This window comes from Bombus impatiens, unplaced genomic scaffold (genome assembly GCF_000188095.3).
Source record: "Bombus impatiens unplaced genomic scaffold, BIMP_2.2 scf_1068, whole genome shotgun sequence".
NCBI lineage: Eukaryota > Metazoa > Arthropoda > Insecta > Hymenoptera > Apidae > Bombus > Bombus impatiens.
In genome coordinates this window covers 52996-73328 of record NT_177487.1, presented here as the reverse complement: position 1 = coordinate 73328, position 20333 = coordinate 52996, and the positions used below count along the sequence as shown (strand labels likewise).

Below are 20333 nucleotides of genomic sequence, written 5' to 3'. Positions count from 1 at the left end.
ACGACTACTAACGTGTCTCGACGCGACGCGTCGTGTCTCGTCTCTACGTCGTCTTTCGTACATTATCCGTCGCCCGTAAATACGCGGATAATAGATAATCTTCGCCAAACACCATCTCTGCAAAAAATACATATGAATCCGAGTCTGATGAATTTCACAACGAACAAAGATGAGAAACGTTCTTTTCCTATCGACCGGCCTGATCCATTCGTTTCTTGGAGAAAAGAGTATCTATGTACCGACATCTTCGGCAATAAAAAGTATCGATCGGTTGGGGGTAATGAAGAAAAATGTCGTATGTTCGACCGGTAAACTTGCAACTCCATCGATTTTGATGAAGAGGACAAGGCGAGATATGTCTGTAGGTGATACTTATATGCAACAACAGGCATCTCGAATCTCTCCCCTCCCACGGAACCAGAGATTCCCTTTCTCTTTAGATTGTGAAACGATTTTCTATCGTGGCGCTTTAGCTTTGCGGATTTATTATATATGCAACGGGTTACGCAAATTACGACAAAGTGCAAATATTTCACATGACCTGCACCTGCATGACTCCCCTTTCTACGCGCGATCATTTAAACCGAGCAGACACGTGAATCACAACCGGGAACCGCGTCTCCTCTGTATCGTAATTCCTTCGTCTTTAAGTCACAATCAACTAGGTAATGTACGAAATCGAACATTCGGTTCAGCTCAATCAACGTGCGACAGAATCTTACCAAATGAAATTTCTCCTTGCTTCTTTTTCGATAATGTCGATATTATTTCTCTTGTATATAATACGTATATGTCAGCGCTCTGTGTATATGTATTCTTGTTAATCGCAAATTAACTTCCGTCCCGTTGTTCGTGTTTCATCCCATTCTTCGTTCTTTCTCCGGTCCTCGGCGAATCACATACCTATTTATACACTAGTTGGTGAAACGCGTGAACTCTACACGAAACGAACAAGTAAATGGATCGCAGATATATAAGACAACAAAGGTATAACTTTTGCGTAAAAATATGTTTCGATGATCTTTCCACGATCTTTCTATGCTATCCAATTGCTGCGATCTTCCAACAAATCATAACGATTCACGGCCATCGTTACATGAGTCTGGTATAGTTTTGTCGAAGACAAACTAGCGAGATCCTGTCGAAATAGCTGTTGAAAACGACAAAGTATTTAAGTAAGCAAGTATATAAGTATGTGTATACTTGCTTACGGAGTAAGAAATGTGGCAGCAGGAGAAAAGAAAATATGGTAGGATGAAGGAACGAGCGAGTCGGGAGTCGGGAGTCAAGGGTCAGTCCGCAGGATCATGGAAGCAGCTACGTACTACGTATATTTATACATGTAAGTATGTACATATACATACAGCTAGAATTCGTATTGCATCACAGACAAGACCCCCTACTATCAAGAGTATCAGGACGGAAGCGACGCTACTTATGAATGGGAGTACTCGCCCATTGGTCGCCTTCGATAGCCAATGGCTGGCTGTACGCGCGGCCCTCTTTGCGCGACTCCCCGTGGATTTCTGCAACTTCTCGGTCAGATTAACGCGTATCAAGCGACTACCGATAAACGTTTCGATTCATTGACCCTTACCTATGTCTTACGATTTATATCGAAATCTCGAAAGACGATTTTTCTTACTTCCTTTGACAAATATTTTCCACATTTCTTCGAAAAAACATCTTTCTTTCCTTTCCGATTATCGTATCTGCTGAAACGCTCGATGACAACGTTATACATTATCGCGCGATCATGTATTTAGCTTCTGGTAATTAACTGTGTCCTTACTGCTAGAAAAATAGCAGTTAGTTATTGTAATATAATCGCTTTATTCCTTATTGCTTATATCGAGTATTGCGAGCTATAAATCCACGTTTCTTATGGTAAATATAATTAATTAACGTAAATAACGTATCACAAAAAGATCTGATTCAATTATCTATATTCTGTCATTTAGTTCTTACCATGTATTAAAGATTTCCTATCGGGTGCTTAATCTCTTGCGAACAAATGAAAAGATCCTAATTTTAGCGACAAATTTTTAAGTCGAATAACCCTCCAACATTACAGATCGAATATATTTAAAAATGTATCATTTTTTTCTCCAACTTCATAACGCAAGTGTATTGCCACTTATAAACCGTACATATAAGAAAGAATTAGTACTAATAGTAAGGATAAAGACGAGATTTCAATTCGTTTATTCGATCGGTCGTTTATTGTTCGTCTGATAGAACACATATACTATCGTTATATGTAATAATCAGCTATATTCTATGCGTTTCACAATAAGAAGGGATAAATATCGTAGATTCGATAATCACTTTACTGTTGTTCGTTTCTGCAACTATGTTGACCATGTCGGAATTGCCATTTATTATGACGTGACCGTCAAATGATTTCATACTAGATAGTTAAATTAGTTCTTGTACTTATCTTTCGTCTTATTTATATCTATTGTCTCGATATGCAAAAGCAACCTACAAAATTTCCAGCTACAGGCGTGGAAAGCGTGATATCCACACTTTATGCCAGGTAATGTTATATTATATATATATACTGAGTATACTATATATAGGAATAATATTGCTTTATATATTATTATATAATTATATATATAAAGCAATATTATTCTAAATTCCCATGCATTATATTTATCTTAGTCAAATACATCGTATATGTTCAATGATCGTCTTCTGGCATAAAAGAACAACAAACATGTTTTACCTACATTTATCGGGATAATCCAAATACAATTCATCATCCGTTACTTATTCTCTTTAATTTCTTTATGCTGTTGGGAAAGATGAAGTTTGATAATAGAACAGAAAGCTATAAGTGAATGACAGGTAGTACATGTATAATGTGTACATAATATATGTATGTGTACATTCAAGTGTCAGAATATCATTCTCTTTCGGACCGTAAATATTGCGTAAATATGATCTTTTAAGCTAAAACTCATAACAAATGAATAATTCTAGCTAGGAATACGAACGTGTTAAAATTAGAACGTTCATATATGTATATATATATTTTTATATATATGTATGCAACAATACACTCACAGAGGTATTAATACACTATAATGAAAAGGAAAGGAACTTATGCATGCAAGAAAGTGTAAATGTGATAAGTTCGGTGTCAGTCATTGTCGATAAAAAAGGTAGTAACATCGCGGATAAAAGACTAGTAAATATTGTATCAAATCCAGTAACGTTAAATGTAAAGAAAGATAACAATAATTTACCAAAGAGATAAGAAAATCATCACGAAATTGTCTTGTTATGGCCTCCAGAAATGCACATGAAACACTTTTTTACTTTCATTGAATTAAGTACATACTTATATTTATACATAGTACTTTTCACATAATATCATATTTCAAGTATATTTTTATAACAGATACTATCACATTTTAAGCTTGCAATGTCTTATTTGATTCTCCATATAATCGCTCCACATTGTTTTAATAAATTGTAAGTTTTTATTTCAAGCCTATATGTCACTTTTTAATACCCAAAAAAGGAAAGCGTGCATGATATATTTAAAAAATGTTAGCATTCTAAGAATTTCAACATTTATAACTTTATTGCTATCTTTATTACTATCAAAATTTCTTATCATGCGACAATTGTCCATAACCATATGTATTCGAAAATACGTTTCAATTCTTGGCTTCAATTCCACGTTTCTTTCTCATCGAATTCTGTTTCTGGAACTGCTGATTTTTGTGGAAGCCTTGTCTGTTGCCTTTGAACTGGCTCTCTCCTTGTGTTATTTGTGGAGAAATAACTGTAAACGAAATTATATTCCATAAAATGAAACAGTTATTTTTTTATAAAATTGAAGAGAAGTTTATGCATATAGAACCTAAATTTAATGGCTACTAAACAAAGAAAGTTTACTTTTGAATATCACTATACTGGTCTCTCATTTGTTGTTCTCTGTGCTGCATCCATAAGTCATCATATGTCACACGCTTCTTTCCTTGTTGCTCATTTGTTGACTCTTCTTGTAAATTACCACTTATATCATCGAATTCATTTGCTTGAAACATAATTCATAAACTTAATTTAACCATCGAAGATTATCAATTATTCCCTTAACAAACTTACGATAGCTCTCAAATTGGGTATCGATATTATCCCAGACTGGTTTTTCTTCCTGTAAATTATCAGCAGAAGATACAAGATATTTACTCTGCTGTTCTTGACGATCAACATTACCACCTTGATGTAATTGCTTCCTAAATATAGTTTATATAACTAGTTTTACTGACCCATTATGAAAAGCCAATATATTATATAATTCTACATAAAACAAAAAAAAGCAACACCTTGAGAATGGATCGATGCTATTACCGAATGCTTTTTGATAACATTTTGGTGTATAAAATAATTTTCCAACGAAGGACATTGTTAAACCTATAACAGCTGTTACAATAGGTTTTAGCATTCCTGGTGTCTTAGGGATCAGTATATATGCAGCTGCTGCAGATGAAATCCCATAAGGAAGTGCAGCATTATAAAAAGCATCTCTTTTTATACAGTCTCGAAAAATTCGCAATGATTCTGGTGTGGCGTTAGGAACCTACAATTTATAAGTAAATATTTATCCTGATTTTATATAAAAATTATTAAATTTCTCTCAATAAAATGTAATCTTATCATAAATATTATTTTTAAACAGCAACTAGAAACATGGAATAATGATTAGGTATAATGATTAATAGCTATGTAATTTTTAAACTTAAGTACTTACCAATTCTTGCAACATTTTTAATTCTTCCTGCTCGTTTCCTCGAGACATCCTCATAATTTATACCGAACTACGTATCATTAATAAAATTAATAGATTATTTATATACTTTCCGTATAACCTAACTGAAGAGTTTAAAAATCATAGCCAATAAAGTAAATGAGTAACCAGAGAAAAGCTTTCATATATTATGTTAACAATAATGACTGATTGCCTGTCCAACAGTAGTTGGATACTATTTAATACAATAAGATAACAATAGACTACTTTCAAACATTATACATCATTCCTTATATACAACTTTGTTTAACTGCATGGGTAATATTTTTCCGGCAAATTAAGCACAACGTGCTTTCACCATTTTAGTATATCATAAGTAGCGGGTAATTTTAAATGATACTCTTCCAAGTTCACTAAACGAACACAACAATGTGATGTTTAGAGGAAATATGTATGGAAGTGGATTTAAATTATAATAACTGCTTACTAATATCAAAAAGGAAATTTCCTCTAATAAAGAAAATGTCCGCTAATATCTATGTATATACTTAATTCTAAATGTCTAAAATTCATTATTTAACTTGTTTATCTAATAATTGACAGTTTTTATATTTTTTTTATCTATGGCAAGTTAACTGATTAGTTCGATAATGTCAAATCTGAAAAATAAACGCCTAATAAAAATAATTATGTACGTGAACATTTAGTCATTTCATTAAAAGTCATGGTTCTTTTTGTAATATATTTATTTTCATTGCTTCTATTTTAAAGATATGTAATTTGTTAGAAAATTCAAAAATAATCAAGATGTATAAATGTAATTTGAAATCTGTATATCGATTTTTTCGATATTACTTCGATTTACTACTATTTATATACTATTTATATACTATTTATATACTATTATTATATACTATTTACTATTACTATACTATTTATTCGAATATTACTTTGTATTTTATATAAAGCATTTACTAAATGTGATATTTTTAAATCAAATATCTTTGGTTATTTTTTATTTATTTATTTCGGCCTCGCCTGCTGTGAAATGGACTTGGTTTATATTATACTAATTCACGCATTCCACATTCCACTTATTCCTACAACACCTCCGCCTTCTTTCTTTCAATAAAATTTTCTTTTTCTTTTTGTCTCTTCTACTCTAAATAGAAATTCATCCCTTTTTCTAATCAAATACTTTGATATATTTCTAAAAGCAAAGAACAGCTAAATATATTTTTTAAATGCTGAATTACCACATAATGAGTACACATTTATCATCATTTATATTTGAATATGAATAAATCTGAATATTAAAAATTGAGTCTACAATGAAATAAATATTAGAAATTCTACTTTAACTTTATACTTTATTATTTTTAAACAAATTTATTTCTTTGACAATTCAAATATGTATCTATAATATGCACTGCATAAAGCACTTTATTTACATCCAAGTGTTAATTTAATAAGTATGGAAACTTACATTACATTGCAACTTGCTATAAGAATATTCCATATGCTTTGTTCTATTCACATACAATAAATATTCGTTTAATATAATTATGAATGTAAAAATAATTTTTTTTATAATATATATTAAAAAGATAATATATTGAATTAATATTAAAAATTAATAACTAAATGATCATATAATTGCTAAAAATATATTTTTCATCATTCATACAAGAAATCCATAACTTGTACAGAAACTACATTTTTAAATATTTAATTAGATTATTATAATTGATAATTTGTGTATAAATTTTTCTTATAATCTATCCTGTAAAGTAATATTTTTATGATTTTATTTAAATTGACCCTTGTTTTCCATTTATTTTCAAATGCACAAATACTAAATATCTGTTATATTCCATGTACATACATGTATATGGTTCAAGTTCATGATTTATGAGGAATTTTGTCTTACAAATTTTCCACTCTTATTTATGAACAAGATGAAAATATATATCATGACGTATCTTGTAGTCATAACTTTAGTAGAGGGGGTGGTGCTAACAAGGCTCTAACATTCACTATAAAAGTTCTTGCTCGAAATACGAAGGTGCTGTTAAAAATGTTGTGTAACAGTGAAACTAATCGAAGCTCTAAAACTTCTCAAATATTGTACTTATTATTGTTTTTATTTTGTATATCTGTACAGTTAACGTCATGTGTGTCTGATACGAGTTATAATGCAACAACTACTATGTTAACGAATAATACATCAAATAATCCAGTTGGTGATGACTTGTAAGAATATTTTACATATAATATTAAAAATTCTTTGCATGTATTTATATTTATTTATTTAATTTCTACTTATTCTCTTTCTTTTATTCTTATACCATAGATATGTCATAAAAGCAATGGTATATGAAATTGGTATATTAACGGATGCAGATAATGCAACTAACGATACTACTGAAAGGTAATATCAAAATGAATACCAGTAGTTCTTAATCTTAAAAGGTCTGAATTAACACCTTAAACCTTGAAAAATGATACAAAACAAGATTATCCTGTTATATTAATTTTAAATTTAATACTATATATCATACATTAATTCTTCTTTTTATTTAACCTACAAAGAACATACATTTATATTATTTTGTTTTATTCATAGGCAAGAAGTTAAACTCTCATTTTATAACTCTCCTATCGAGGACAATGGATCATCATAGAAGGATATTATCTATCATTGATATAAGTTATCTATTGTCATCTATTGTTCATGTATTTTAAAAGTTCAAATTGATATTACATCAACATTTGAATGAAATTTATATCAAAGAATGTAATTGTTGTAGGAAAATTTAATTGTTAATAAAGTTTTACTTTAATATATGTAATGAAGTATAACAAATAAATACTTTTAAAAAGATTACATTTTAATTGTAATTGATTTCACATGTACAGTATTTTTCTTTGTTTGATTTAGTATAGGATATTTGAAAAGAAACTAATACTTTAATTCATAAATGTAAAACAAACTATCTCCTCTAATATATCATAGAATTCTATACACCGTTACGCGCATTTCATTGTAATAAACGATTTAATGTTAAAGAAATACAATAAGCTTTTACATTCCTAATAGCATATTCAATAAAACAATATTCTGCCACAGAATAAAATATGTATAAGAGATACACTCTTTGTAATTAGTTAAATATGGTTTAGTATTATTTAAGAACGAAAAGGAGGCACAAATGTTCGCACGCGTAGAAACACACCTCCGCAGCGCACACGACACGCACACGCACACGACACACAACAAGAAACTGAAGTATTTCAAATATCAAACTAAATATTTCAGATATTAACACGTGATGCATATCCTAATACAAGTAGTAGCAAAGGGTAGAAAAAATGTATACATATATATGCATATATATTTAAATACATTTTCTTGTTGATGATCATCATACAATGATAAACAAAAATATAACAAACATAAACATAGTTGTCAGATCTTATGTTATCTGAACTGAGACAAATTAGAGGTTTTGTTACATCCTTTATGAATTCAAACGATGGTTTTATACATATTTTATACATATATGTAGTATATTTCGTAGTATATTTTCATAGACATTTCGTTATTTTCCCGTTAGATGCCTCTGCATGCTTCAGTAAGCACGTGTATTGCATATTGTCTTGGAATAAACAACAAATTCATAAGTGTATGCAATTTTACATATACGATAGCATATATAATCATTAAAAAATGAAATACAGATAGAAAATAAATAAAACAAAAAAATATTAATATAAGAATATGCTAATGTAATATTTAAAAAATATTAAATATTTTATATTCCTCTTTCTGTTATAATCAGAGTTTAAATTTATATTATTCAAATAATAAAGAAATTTCATACATTTTTTACAATCAAAATTTCAAGTTATAAATTTTTATTAATGTTGACAATTACTTAAAATAATTTGTATGATTAATGTTGTTCTTGACAAATATAAATTATAAATTTTATGCACAGATGGACATAATAAAAAAAGCAACTAGTTGATATAAGTTTTACTTTCTATTTGGGGAAATACTTAGTAAGTAGTTAGTTTTGTATGTTTAAAATGTTTAAGTTATTGTGTACTTGTATTAGAAAAAGAGAATGTATTAAATATTACAATAAGCAGCATTTACATATAAACAGTGGAAACTCTTTATTGAATATGTCTGTATCACATTTAAAACACTTTCTTAAGCAACAATGTTCAAATATTATAGAAGGATACACATGCATTATAACAGACTGTCCTATATGTAGCAATACAAAAAGAAAGTCAAAACTTTATGTAAATAAAACAACAGGTATGTGAATTTTAAAGTTATGAAACTAATTTTGTGATAAAATTCCAAGTAAGTAGTTAAAAAATTTTTATCATAGGTCTTTTTATGTGTGACAAATGTAATTCTATGGGTTCTTGGGATATATTAGAGAGATTTTTATCAATACAAAAGTCAGATGAAAAGGTCAATGAATTCAATATATTAAAAAATAGATGTGTGAACGAAAATTTTCAACGGACTTGGAAAGATGTAATAAATGATTGCCAAAGCATTAAAGATTTATCTGCTGAAGAATATAAAACTGTTCTCAACAATTTTTCATTTCCTGTAATAAAATAAAGTAAATTATCAAATATTCCTAGTTATAACGATATTTTAAATAACTTTTTTGTAGCACATTTCACAAGAAGTCCTGTCTCAGCTAAACTGTTTCTACAACAAGGCCACCAATGTATTATATTTTCCATTAGTAGGACTAAACAATTCTATAGTTGGATATAAAACACATTCAATCAATCCAGAAAAAGAAGGAACAGTTCCTGTCTCTGGTGTTAGTGGATGTATACAATACAAACAATACCATAGTAAAAATGATAATAGTGCTGTAGTTGTAGGAACGATAGATGATTTGCTAGCTTTAATATCAAAGAAATCTGCAAGTTTAATTATATGTCTCCCATATAATCTAAGGAATCTACCTCAACAATTATTACCATACATGGAATCTTTTAAAAAATTAATTTTATGGTTTGGGAATGATGAAATAAGTTGGTATACTGCTAAACAGTTTGCAAAAAAATTTAATGAAAAGCGATGTTATTTCATCAGACCAACAGACTCACAACCTCGACCAAAATTGGCTGCCGAAATGAATTATAATCTCAACAATATTCTTCAAAATGCTCAACCTCTATGGCACAAAAGTATAATTACCTTTCAAGACCTTAAAGAAGAAATTTTATGCGATTTGCAAAACAATGATAAAGTACAAGGAGTAAAATGGAAGCGATATTCAACTTTAAATCGTATATTGAAAGGTCATAGAAGAGGTGAATTCACTGTATTGACTGGCCCAACTGGTAATATATGTATAATGTAATATTTATAAATCCAATCTTTACTGTAATATTTTTGTATAAGTGAATGTTTTGTCCCTACCAGGATGTGGTAAGACAACCTTTATGAGCGAATATTCCTTAGATTTGGCAATGCAAGGTGTTAATACTTTATGGGGCAGTTTCGAAATAAGAAATGCACGATTAGCAAGAACAATGCTACAACAAATGGCAGGAGTACCTTTAGATGAAAACCTCGAAAATTTTGATTCATATGCAAATGCGTTTGAAAAGTTACCAATTTATTTTATGACATTTCATGGCCAACAAAACATCAAAGTAGTAATGGATGTGAGTATAAATATAATTGTACAAATTGATTTTCTTTATCCAAATTGGAAATTATGATATTTTTTTATTATAGGCAGTTGAACATGCAACATACATACACGACATAGCTCATGTCGTAATTGATAACGTTCAGTTTATGATGGGAACATATAATGATTCGAAATACATGGATAGGTATTATAGAATAACATCCATGTAAGACATGTTTTTCACTCATTTAAAATAATAAAGTTATACTCTAGGTTTTGGAAACAAGATGAAATAGTAGGGAAATTTAGAAATTTTGCTACCATGTACAATTGTCATGTAACCATGATAATACATCCGCGAAAAGAACGTACCGACGAAGAATTAACAACTTCATCAATTTTTGGGAGTGCAAAAGCAAGTCAAGAAGCAGATAACGTGCTTATTATTCAAGATAATAGACTCACCAATCTTCGGGGCAAAAAATATTTGCAAGTATGTATATAAAAAAAAAATATGTATAACAAAGAAAATTAATTATCTGAAGATGTACATATATTTGTAGGTAGCTAAAAATAGATACAGCGGTGATTTAGGTATTATGATATTAGATTTTGATAAATCAAAGCTTAGTTATACATCAAGATTAAAAGGTAAGGAAAAAAGTAATGAAAAATTAAATATTTGTCAACAAGAGAAACAGTAAATAAAGATTATTGTGGAAGATGCTTTCGTGTGTATGTTTATCAAACATCAACGTTTAATTTAGTATGTCCGTTGAAAATGTTTTTATTCTTTTTAATTATATAGCAAAATTATTAAAGAGAAAATTGTGAGTTTTAATATGATCAGAAATAATCTCTACTGCAAATAAGTTTCTTAGGTCATATAAAAAATATCTCTCTCAATCTTTTGTTTACGATATATACGTGAATGTTGCAAATAAAGTTTTAGATCAGATTAATATTTGCCGTCATCATATCATATCGATATGAATGAAAAATCTAGAGAAAAACATGAGGAAGATAGTGGTACAAAACTTATCCCACGAATTGGTAAACTGGTAAAAAAGCTACTTCCTCTTCGATATTGATGATTTTGAAATATGTTATAGAAATCAACATTTTTAACAACTTTCTCCTATTTTTTTTTTTTTTTTTTCGGCCTTAGTTTCCGAAATATTTGCAAAATACTGCTGATATCACTATAGTGTATTTCTACCTATAGTTGTGCGTCTGTGCAGTGTATACGCCAGTTAGATTGCCGGATGCCAGCCGCTTATCTTTTGTTTATAAGCTTAAAGGTCCCGTGTACGATTGCATATAGGAGGCTGCAAGAAATGTCTGTTACAATTCAATTAAATATGAATATCATCAATATATTGGGTTTGGGTTTATGTTAATTTTTTCAATCCAGCCGCCTGATGGCAACGTTTGCATTAAATATTAAGTTAATTAAAAGAATAGAAGGCGATTGAATAATTGATATTATTTTACGAAAAGAATAATTGTTATTGTTTCACGCAAGCGTTGCCGATCGCTACGATGAAAAAATTAACCCAAAACTAGACCAAATACATTGATGATATTCATTTTTAATTGAGTTATAAGTTATAATAGACATTTCTTGTAATCTCACATATGAACATTGTCACAGGGCCTTTAAGCTTGCCGGAACCTCGTTTATAAACAAAAGATAAGCGGCCGGCATCCGGCAATCTAACTGGCGCATACACTGCCACAGGCGCACAACTATAAGTAGAAATACACTATAGTGATATCGGCAGTATTTTGCAAATATCTCGGAAACTAAAGTCGATCACCGGTTATATATAGAAAAAAGTTGTTCAAAATGTTGAACTTTACAATATATTTAGAAATCATCGGATCGAAGTAGGTTTTTTACGAATTCTCCTACAAATTAATTTGTACATACTTTCTGTATTCCTACTTGTAAATTTAAAGTATCGTGAACACGTCTAAGTAGTTATATGTATTTGTTTTTTACGGATAATCGGATGTGTATACAAATACAACAACTCTCTGCTTTGCCGACTACATGTTTTTCACGTGGGCACATGTGGGTAGTAAAATTATATCAGAAGAGATGAACTAATCTAATGAATAACATGGTGAAGACAACGCTTTTAGGAACTGTATCTTTTATTGTATATGTTATCGTGAATAACTAAACAATCAAAGGTAGAAGATATTAATAAATTTCGAAACGGAGATGAAATTAGTGAATTTTTTTCGTGTTACCTTGGTGTGTTTTATCGTGTTTATTGAAATTTCTGGGCAAAATTTAAAAAATCCGACAGTTTTAATAACAATTTTAGTACGTAACAAAGCACATACATTACCATATTTCTTAACCTTCTTGGAACAACTGACTTATCCTAAAGAACGAATACATCTCTGGTAAGTATACATATATTCTAACCTTATTATTCCAGCAAAATTGTTAAACGACAATTGTAGAAATCATAATATATAATTACATAGATAAGGGGAGTAGAATTATATCTTTGATTAACCAAATGAGCAAAATTGAAAGTAAATGCAATTTTTTACAATACCAGAACAGTAATAAAGAATAATTTTTAGTTTCACAAAGAAATAAATGTATATTTATTATATTATCTTCGAGTATAAAGCATTTCAGTTAAATCAAATTTTAAATTAATGGGCAAATACTGCTTAATAGCAATAATGCGTTTGAATGTCATAAATATTTTTAATATCTTTTGATCACTTTATGTAAAATATGTTAATGCAGAAGCAATAATTGAAGTTGAAACATACCGATATATCATATTTAAATTCTTTTTAAATATTATAGATGCTTCACTTATTTAATATATATATATATTTCTTAATACTTTTGAATTATTTTTAAGCTGTAACAACTAAGATTACATACTTTGTTTAAGGATATGTAGTGATAATAATATTGATAACTCAATCGAAATATTATCAGCTTGGCTAAAAAATGAAAGGAGCAAGTATCATGGAGTTGAAATAAATTTTAATGAAAAATCGAACGGATTCGAGGACGAAAATGAAATTTCCCATTGGTCACCACAAAGATTTTTACATGTGATAAATTTACGCGAAGAGGCACTTCATGCTGGAAGAAATATTTGGGCAGATTTCATTTGGGTAAAAACTCATTTTTTCATTTTTATTAAATTTTGATAAGGTTTTACAATTTTCAATTATTGAGTAACGTTTTTAAAAAACTTATCTTTTTGATTGTCTAGTATGAATCTCTCTCTCTCTCCCTCTCTTTATATTCAATTTTAGATGCTCGATGCAGATGTTTTTCTAACAAACCCGAATACTCTTAACGAATTAATCTTGAAAAACGAAACTGTAGTTGCCCCGTTATTGAAGTCTGATGGCTTATATAGCAATTTTTGGGCTGGAATGACCAGTGATTTCTACTATTTACGAACAGAAAAGTATGAACCTATCTTATTTCGGGAAATAAAAGGATGTTTCAACGTGCCTATGATTCATAGCGCCGTCCTTATAGATTTAAGAAAACATATTTCGGACCTTTTAACATATGATCCAAAAAATTTGAATCAGTACAGCGGTCCTATCGACGACATTATAACTTTTGCCGTTGGTGCTAATAATTCTGGTAAATTAATGCTTAAGTTTTTATAAAATTTTCTCATTTTTGGGCGCTTTCCATAAGTAATCTTTTCTTCCTTCTATTTATACTAGATATACCATTATTTATTTGTAACGATAATATTTATGGCTTCATCATGGTTCCGTTGGAAGAAGAAGAAACGGTCACTGAAGATCTACAAAGATTGACCAATATTAAGACAGAAATATTATGTAAGTTAAACCAATCGTGAAAAAGGAAACTGAATTATACCTTACATCGTGAAATTTTTATTTTTTCTCAGCCGACAATAATTACCTTCCATTGTCAATGCATCTCGAGCGATTTGTACAATATCCTACCGAGGATACGTTGCAAGTGGACAATATTTATATGATAAACCTTTTAAGAAGACCAGAAAGACGCGAACGAATGCACAAACTTTTTAAAGAACTTGGAATTCGAGTAGAAACACATGATGCTGTTGACGGTCGGTAAGTCGTGAACACGTTAGTAAATTTATATATTTGTATATTTCTTTTATTTTTATATTAGAATATTCTTGTTAATAATGATTGAAAGTCGTCGGTTTTCAATACCATTATAAATAACTTTATATTATAATTTACGCGTTTGTCTATTCAGGATATTAAACCAGTCTGTTATTGAGAAATTGGGAATAGAGATAATGGCAGGATACACTGATCCTTATCATAATCGGTAAGTTACAATGAAAAATAAGGTGTTAAAAATACCTTGAAACTAATATAAACAATTAACGGTAAGAAAAATAATTATAGACCAATGACTATGGGTGAAATTGGTTGTTTTTTAAGCCATTACAATATCTGGAATAAGGTAATTGCACATCAAATTTGTGTAATCAAGTTATTAGTACGCTAAAATTACATTAAACAATTGGAAAATTATATTAGGTAATAGAAAATGGCTTTAAAAGTATTATTGTCTTAGAAGACGACGTTCGTTTTGAACCGTTCTTCCGTCAAAAAGTAAATTACATTTTAAGAGAATTGGAAGACCTTCAATTTGAGTGGGATTTGGTGTACGTATTTAATATATAGAAAATTTCTTTAATACCAAACTTAATTATAAAATTTGATTTGATTAAATATGAAATTCTATTTTATTATATATTAGTTATCTGGGAAGAAAAAGATTAGCAGAAAGTGCTGAATCTTGGATCGATGGATCAAAATATTTGGTACATGCTGGTTACAGTTACTGGACATTAGGATATATTTTATCTACAAGTGGTGCAAAGAAACTAATAGAAGCAATGCCGTTAAAACAATTATTACCCGTCGATGAATATCTTCCTATATTATCTGATGTTCATCCTAGGTAAAAGGAGGGAAACTTAATAAAATATTTTCTCATGCTCCTTTCTTAAATAAGTCTTTTGTAATACTTTAACCATATTTTACTATTATTATTCTTTCTATATATAGGGATGATTGGAAAGTACATTATACAAAACGAAATTTAATATTACTTTCCGCAAATCCTTTATTAATTTATCCGACGCATTACACTGGTGAACAAGGATACATTAGCGATACAGAAAATTCTACGACTATATTTAACGACCAAAATATGAATAAATCGAAACGCGAAGATCTATGAATACCATAAACACTGCCATAAACAAATAGATATAAGAAATATTTAAGTAGCCTCTTCTGCTTTAGCAAAAGCATTTTTACTACATTGCATTTATACTACACTTGCATTTATACTGCAAGAATATTCTTTGTGCAGAAAGTGATACATATAATGTGTGAGATTCAAATAATATTTTGTATTTCTTTTTTATGTAATTTGTTTGTATTTATATATTGATACTACATATATGTTATAATACATAGTGTATATGTATATTTCAATGTATGTATTCACACACACATTTTCTTTTTTTACATCCAATTCCTCTTTTTCCAGCAATAAATATTCTTCTTTATCTGCAATATTAAATAAGAATGGGCGATTCTTTCAATTGTATCACATTGCAATTTATCATTAATTGAATAAAATTATCATTATGTAACAATTAGCCATTCAATATAACCACTAATATTGAAAATATATGTCTATTTGTATGTCTATATGTACACATTATACCATACATGTAAATATGCAAATCGCATGAACTCTATCCATTTGGAATATCTTTGTTGTTTAAAACAATAAGCAGAAATGTTTCTAATAAAAATCATAGAATTTCGAGGAATACATAATATGATAATCGCGGTTTCTTGACAAATGGATGCATAGAGGAGACACGAAGGTTATTTTTGTTTTTTTGCATGGAATCATATATTTTTTAATATGCTAGTCAATCCATCTCAAAATGCAATCCATCAAAAAGTATTAATGTATCTCGAAAAACTATTGGTTTAGTGATATTTTAATTTGTCATATTTAACACACGAGAGACAAGGAAACGCATGAAAACTAATAGTTTTTCAACATATGTAAATAGGTTAGTAATTTTTTGTAGAAAACGCCGAGATTGGTCAGTTAACGTAATATGATTCCAAAAACATATGATTCCATTTAAAAAAACAAAAATGACTTTTAACCTGTATGCATTATCACTTATCAAGAAACCGCTAACTACCATAATATTATGTATTCCTTTAAATCCTATGTAGACAGAATTCGTGAGTACATTGTATATACACGCATCAATATATCGTTTAAAATTTCTCTTGGGGTCAAGAGATGAAGTGTGCAGGGGTTAATTGTTCTTTATTTTATCCAACGGGAAAATCTTTTCGGAATTTTGTTATCTTCTTTTTTCTCATTTTCAAATTTTCTCTTTTTTCAGTTTCATTCTCTCTTACTCGTACCAACACCACATGATCACCCACCACGAGTCAGTTAACTATATGTCTAAACCGCAGTGCTATTACATATTACAATACGTAATAAATTCTTTAAAAAGACCGGTGCGCCCGCCGAGAATCGAATCCGGAACCTTTTGGTAGTAACCGGCTAGACTGCGTACTTCGATACCAGTTCGCGTCGGATCAATATATAATACATTATTTCGTTAAGTATACAAGATTTTTTGTTAATTATAATATTCGATTGTCTTTAAAAAACAAATTTAAAACAAGATATATGTAATAAACTTTACGATAAAATCGGTTATTTATAGATATTGTGATGATCTTCCCTATAAATTTCCATTTTTGACAATCTATCAAAGAAAATTTCGCTCAATGAACACGCCGCTTAAAGTGCACTTCTGCTTTATCTGTAAAGCGAGGTGTGGTTAATTGGAACGGATGAGTGTTCAGTTTGTATTGTAGTGAAGATATTTTTCTTTCGAATAAAAGCAAAAACAGAAACGAAAAGGGCACAATGCTTGGTCGTCTACCTGCATGTGTAATCGATGTGGGTACGGGGTATGTAATTTAAAAAATTAATCTCAACTAAAATAAATGAGCTGAAGCGTGACTTGATGACACATGTCATTCCACGTATTAAATAAATTATACTAAAAAAATGTAACATAATTAACTATTCCTTTTTCTGTCTTATCAATTGATAGTTAGTTGTTAAAAACACAGCTACTAATATTCGTTATTTACATTCAATAATAACAAGCTGTAAATTTACATTAGTAAAGCACTATTTCTAACAAAATTTGAATTCAATATGTATGTACATATATAGTAGTTAATGAAACAAACATATACTAATAGTAGAGTAATTATATATTTTGTTTATTTATTCTATCAAAAAGAAAAAAATATTTTCTCATTATTATTTGTAACTTTACAGATATACAAAGCTAGGGTTTGCAGGCAATAAGGAACCTCAGCTTATAATTCCTTCTGCAATTGCTATTAAAGAAACTGCAAAGGTTGGAGATAATAATGCCAGAAGGGTTACTAAAGGAGTCGAAGATTTGGATGCTTATATTGGAGATGAAGCTTTTGAAGCTACTGGTTATTCTGTGAAAGTATGTAGATACATCAGTATGCGGTTATATTTTTATTAAAATACATATTTTTCAAATTACCTTATAATTTACGCTTAATTTTGCTTAGTATCCAGTTAGACATGGATTAGTGGAAGACTGGGATTTAATGGAAAAATTCCTACAGCAATGTATTTTCAAATATCTTAGGGCAGAACCTGAAGATCATTACTTTTTACTCACAGAACCACCATTAAATACTCCAGAGAATCGGGAATATACAGCAGAGATAATGTTTGAATCATTTAATGTGCCAGGTCTTTATATTGCTGTTCAAGCAGTATTAGCATTAGCTGCCTCTTGGACAGCTAAAACAATAGAGGATAGGACATTAACGGGTGTTGTTGTCGATAGTGGAGATGGCGTAACTCACGTAATACCAGTGGTATGTGTAAAAGGAGAAGAATATAAAATTATAAAATGAACATACAACATAAATTGTAACCTGTTGCAATTAACAAATTTATTTTGTCATTTAGGCAGAAGGTTTTGTTATAGGAAGTTGTATAAAGCATATTCCTATTGCCGGTCGTGATATTACATATTTCATTCAAAGTTTGTTACGAGAACGTGAAATCGGAATTCCACCTGAACAATCATTAGAAACAGCTAAAGCAATAAAAGAAAAATATTGCTATATATGCCCTGATATTTCAAAAGAATTTGCTAAATACGATAGTGACCCTACTAAAATAAAAAAATATGAAGGTGTCAATAGTATTACAAAGCAACCATTTGTAGTAGATGTTGGATATGAAAGGTTTCTTGGACCAGAGATATTCTTTCATCCTGAGGTATGTCCATTTAAATTTAAGCATATAAATTCAGTTATAAAACATGAAAGGTTTGTTACATGTACATTTTATTTTATTATCACATTTTTAGTTCTCTAATCCAGATTTCACGACACCACTAAGCGAAATCGTAGATGATGTAATTCAAAATTGTCCAATAGACGTTAGAAGACCATTATATAGTAATATTGTATTATCGGGTGGTTCTACAATGTTCAAGGACTTTGGCAGACGATTACAACGTGATATAAAACGAATTGTCGATGCACGTCTCAAACTTAGCGAAACATTAAGTGGAAGTCTAATTACGGTAATATGTATTTTTATATATTTCAATATGAAAAAAGAATAAGAGTAACCTAATATTTATGTTTAATTTTATTTTAGCCAAAACCTATAGATGTTCATGTTATATCGCATCACAAACAACGTTGGGCAGTATGGTACGGAGGTGCGTTATTAGCTAGCGATCCAGAATTTTATACAGTTTGTCATACCAAAAAAGCTTATCAAGAATATGGACCTGGAATTTGTCGTTATAATCCCGTATTCCATAGTATGGTATAAAATAAATAAGAATACAAGTGGAATTAAAAGGAATTACATTATTATGGACCAATGGTCCCTCTGAACGCTAAATGATGTATCAACAATTTAATGAATTTCTAATTTTTTATCTTAAATGATGATGTACTTGATTAGATGGAATGGGTGTTTTTATTACATAATTGCTAACTGAAATAATTACAGAGGAACGCCCAGTATTGCACTAGTAAACGCACACAAAAGTTTTTATGCTCATTAATTATTACAATAATATATGACGATATTTATATGTAATAAAGATACAGGGAAAATCTCTCAAAAAGATGAAGGTAACACTAGAAGGTAACATTAGAAACAATGACTAGGAATAGTTAATAAAAATGATAATACAAGATAATTGTATAGATCTGTACATAACATAAGACAACTTGAAAATAATAATTCTTTTTTAATGAATTACATTCACAGAGTATATGCTTTACATTATCCTATATATAATGAGCTTATGTATCAACAAAATATAAATGATAATTGATAAATAACACTTTGATACAAGTATTTCAACAATATAATTTATTTATTAATATATGTGTATATATACGTATGTATATGTGTATGTGTATGTATATATATATATATTTATTCTTTTTTTATTATTTAAAACTTCGCAAAAACTGGGTATGTAATAATTGCATCAAAAGTACCAAAAAATTACAATACAGCATACAGGATTGTACAATGTATACAACCTCATACTACATATGAATATATAAATATAATCAGAGTATATCAAGCTTCAAGTACATATAATAAAATATTATACAACTATGATGGTGATAATGATGATGATGAAAGTAGTTATAATAATAGAAAAGGACTATAATTTTTGTAGTGTTCATTACTAAATATTATATAT

At 29.3% G+C, this 20333-nt stretch overlaps 5 protein-coding genes across 10 annotated transcripts; 4 read left to right on the top strand and 1 right to left on the bottom strand.

The window, feature by feature from the left end:
• Positions 1-3572: 3572 nt before the first annotated feature.
• LOC100743642 lies at positions 3573-5236 on the bottom strand. 3 transcript variants are annotated; one of them, XM_012391382.3, is made up of 6 exons: positions 4980-5226; positions 4769-4899; positions 4344-4597; positions 4123-4253; positions 3913-4054; positions 3573-3799 (listed from the first exon to the last, which is right to left on the bottom strand). In XM_012391382.3, exons 2-6 carry the CDS (start codon positions 4820-4822, stop codon positions 3685-3687), a joined length of 696 nt encoding a protein of 231 aa, XP_012246805.1. In that variant the 5' UTR covers positions 4823-4899; positions 4980-5226; the 3' UTR covers positions 3573-3684. The 3 variants fall into 3 exon arrangements, with proteins under 3 accessions (XP_012246805.1, XP_012246806.1, XP_003493313.2); XM_012391383.3 differs by having other exon boundaries at positions 3931-4054; positions 4769-5236; XM_003493265.4 differs by having other exon boundaries at positions 4769-5226.
• A 1503-nt stretch (positions 5237-6739) lies between these two features.
• Positions 6740-7650, top strand: LOC100743519. The gene is made up of 3 exons (XM_003493264.4): positions 6740-7018; positions 7119-7196; positions 7392-7650. Exons 1-3 carry the CDS (start codon positions 6843-6845, stop codon positions 7447-7449), a joined length of 312 nt encoding a protein of 103 aa, XP_003493312.1. The 5' UTR covers positions 6740-6842; the 3' UTR covers positions 7450-7650.
• An 87-nt stretch (positions 7651-7737) lies between these two features.
• On the top strand, positions 7738-11176 carry LOC100743399 (twinkle protein, mitochondrial). 3 transcript variants are annotated; one of them, XM_003493263.4, is made up of 8 exons: positions 7738-7748; positions 8767-9095; positions 9172-9401; positions 9469-10153; positions 10236-10480; positions 10554-10654; positions 10723-10942; positions 11013-11176. In XM_003493263.4, the coding sequence occupies exons 2-8, from the start codon at positions 8849-8851 to the stop codon at positions 11151-11153; spliced, it is 1869 nt and encodes a 622-aa protein (XP_003493311.1). In that variant the 5' UTR covers positions 7738-7748; positions 8767-8848; the 3' UTR covers positions 11154-11176. The 3 variants fall into 3 exon arrangements, with proteins under 3 accessions (XP_003493311.1, XP_024226710.1, XP_024226711.1); XM_024370942.2 differs by lacking the exon at positions 7738-7748 and adding an exon at positions 7842-8271; XM_024370943.2 differs by lacking the exon at positions 7738-7748 and adding an exon at positions 8351-8451.
• Positions 11177-12269: 1093 nt separating this feature from the next.
• Positions 12270-15837, top strand: LOC100741640 (glycosyltransferase 25 family member). Of its 2 annotated transcripts, none has more exons than XM_003493249.4 (10): positions 12270-12867; positions 13380-13608; positions 13753-14095; positions 14182-14301; positions 14373-14562; positions 14714-14788; positions 14869-14926; positions 15004-15131; positions 15227-15430; positions 15538-15837. In XM_003493249.4, exons 1-10 carry the CDS (start codon positions 12680-12682, stop codon positions 15710-15712), a joined length of 1710 nt encoding a protein of 569 aa, XP_003493297.1. In that variant the 5' UTR covers positions 12270-12679; the 3' UTR covers positions 15713-15837. The 2 variants fall into 2 exon arrangements, with proteins under 2 accessions (XP_003493297.1, XP_012246801.1); XM_012391378.3 differs by lacking the exon at positions 12270-12867 and adding an exon at positions 12888-13002.
• A 1432-nt stretch (positions 15838-17269) lies between these two features.
• On the top strand, positions 17270-19878 carry LOC100741518 (actin-related protein 3). The gene is made up of 6 exons (XM_003493248.4): positions 17270-17499; positions 17879-18059; positions 18148-18462; positions 18557-18871; positions 18963-19181; positions 19259-19878. Exons 1-6 carry the CDS (start codon positions 17456-17458, stop codon positions 19436-19438), a joined length of 1254 nt encoding a protein of 417 aa, XP_003493296.1. The 5' UTR covers positions 17270-17455; the 3' UTR covers positions 19439-19878.
• The last annotated feature ends 455 nt before the right edge of the window (positions 19879-20333 follow it).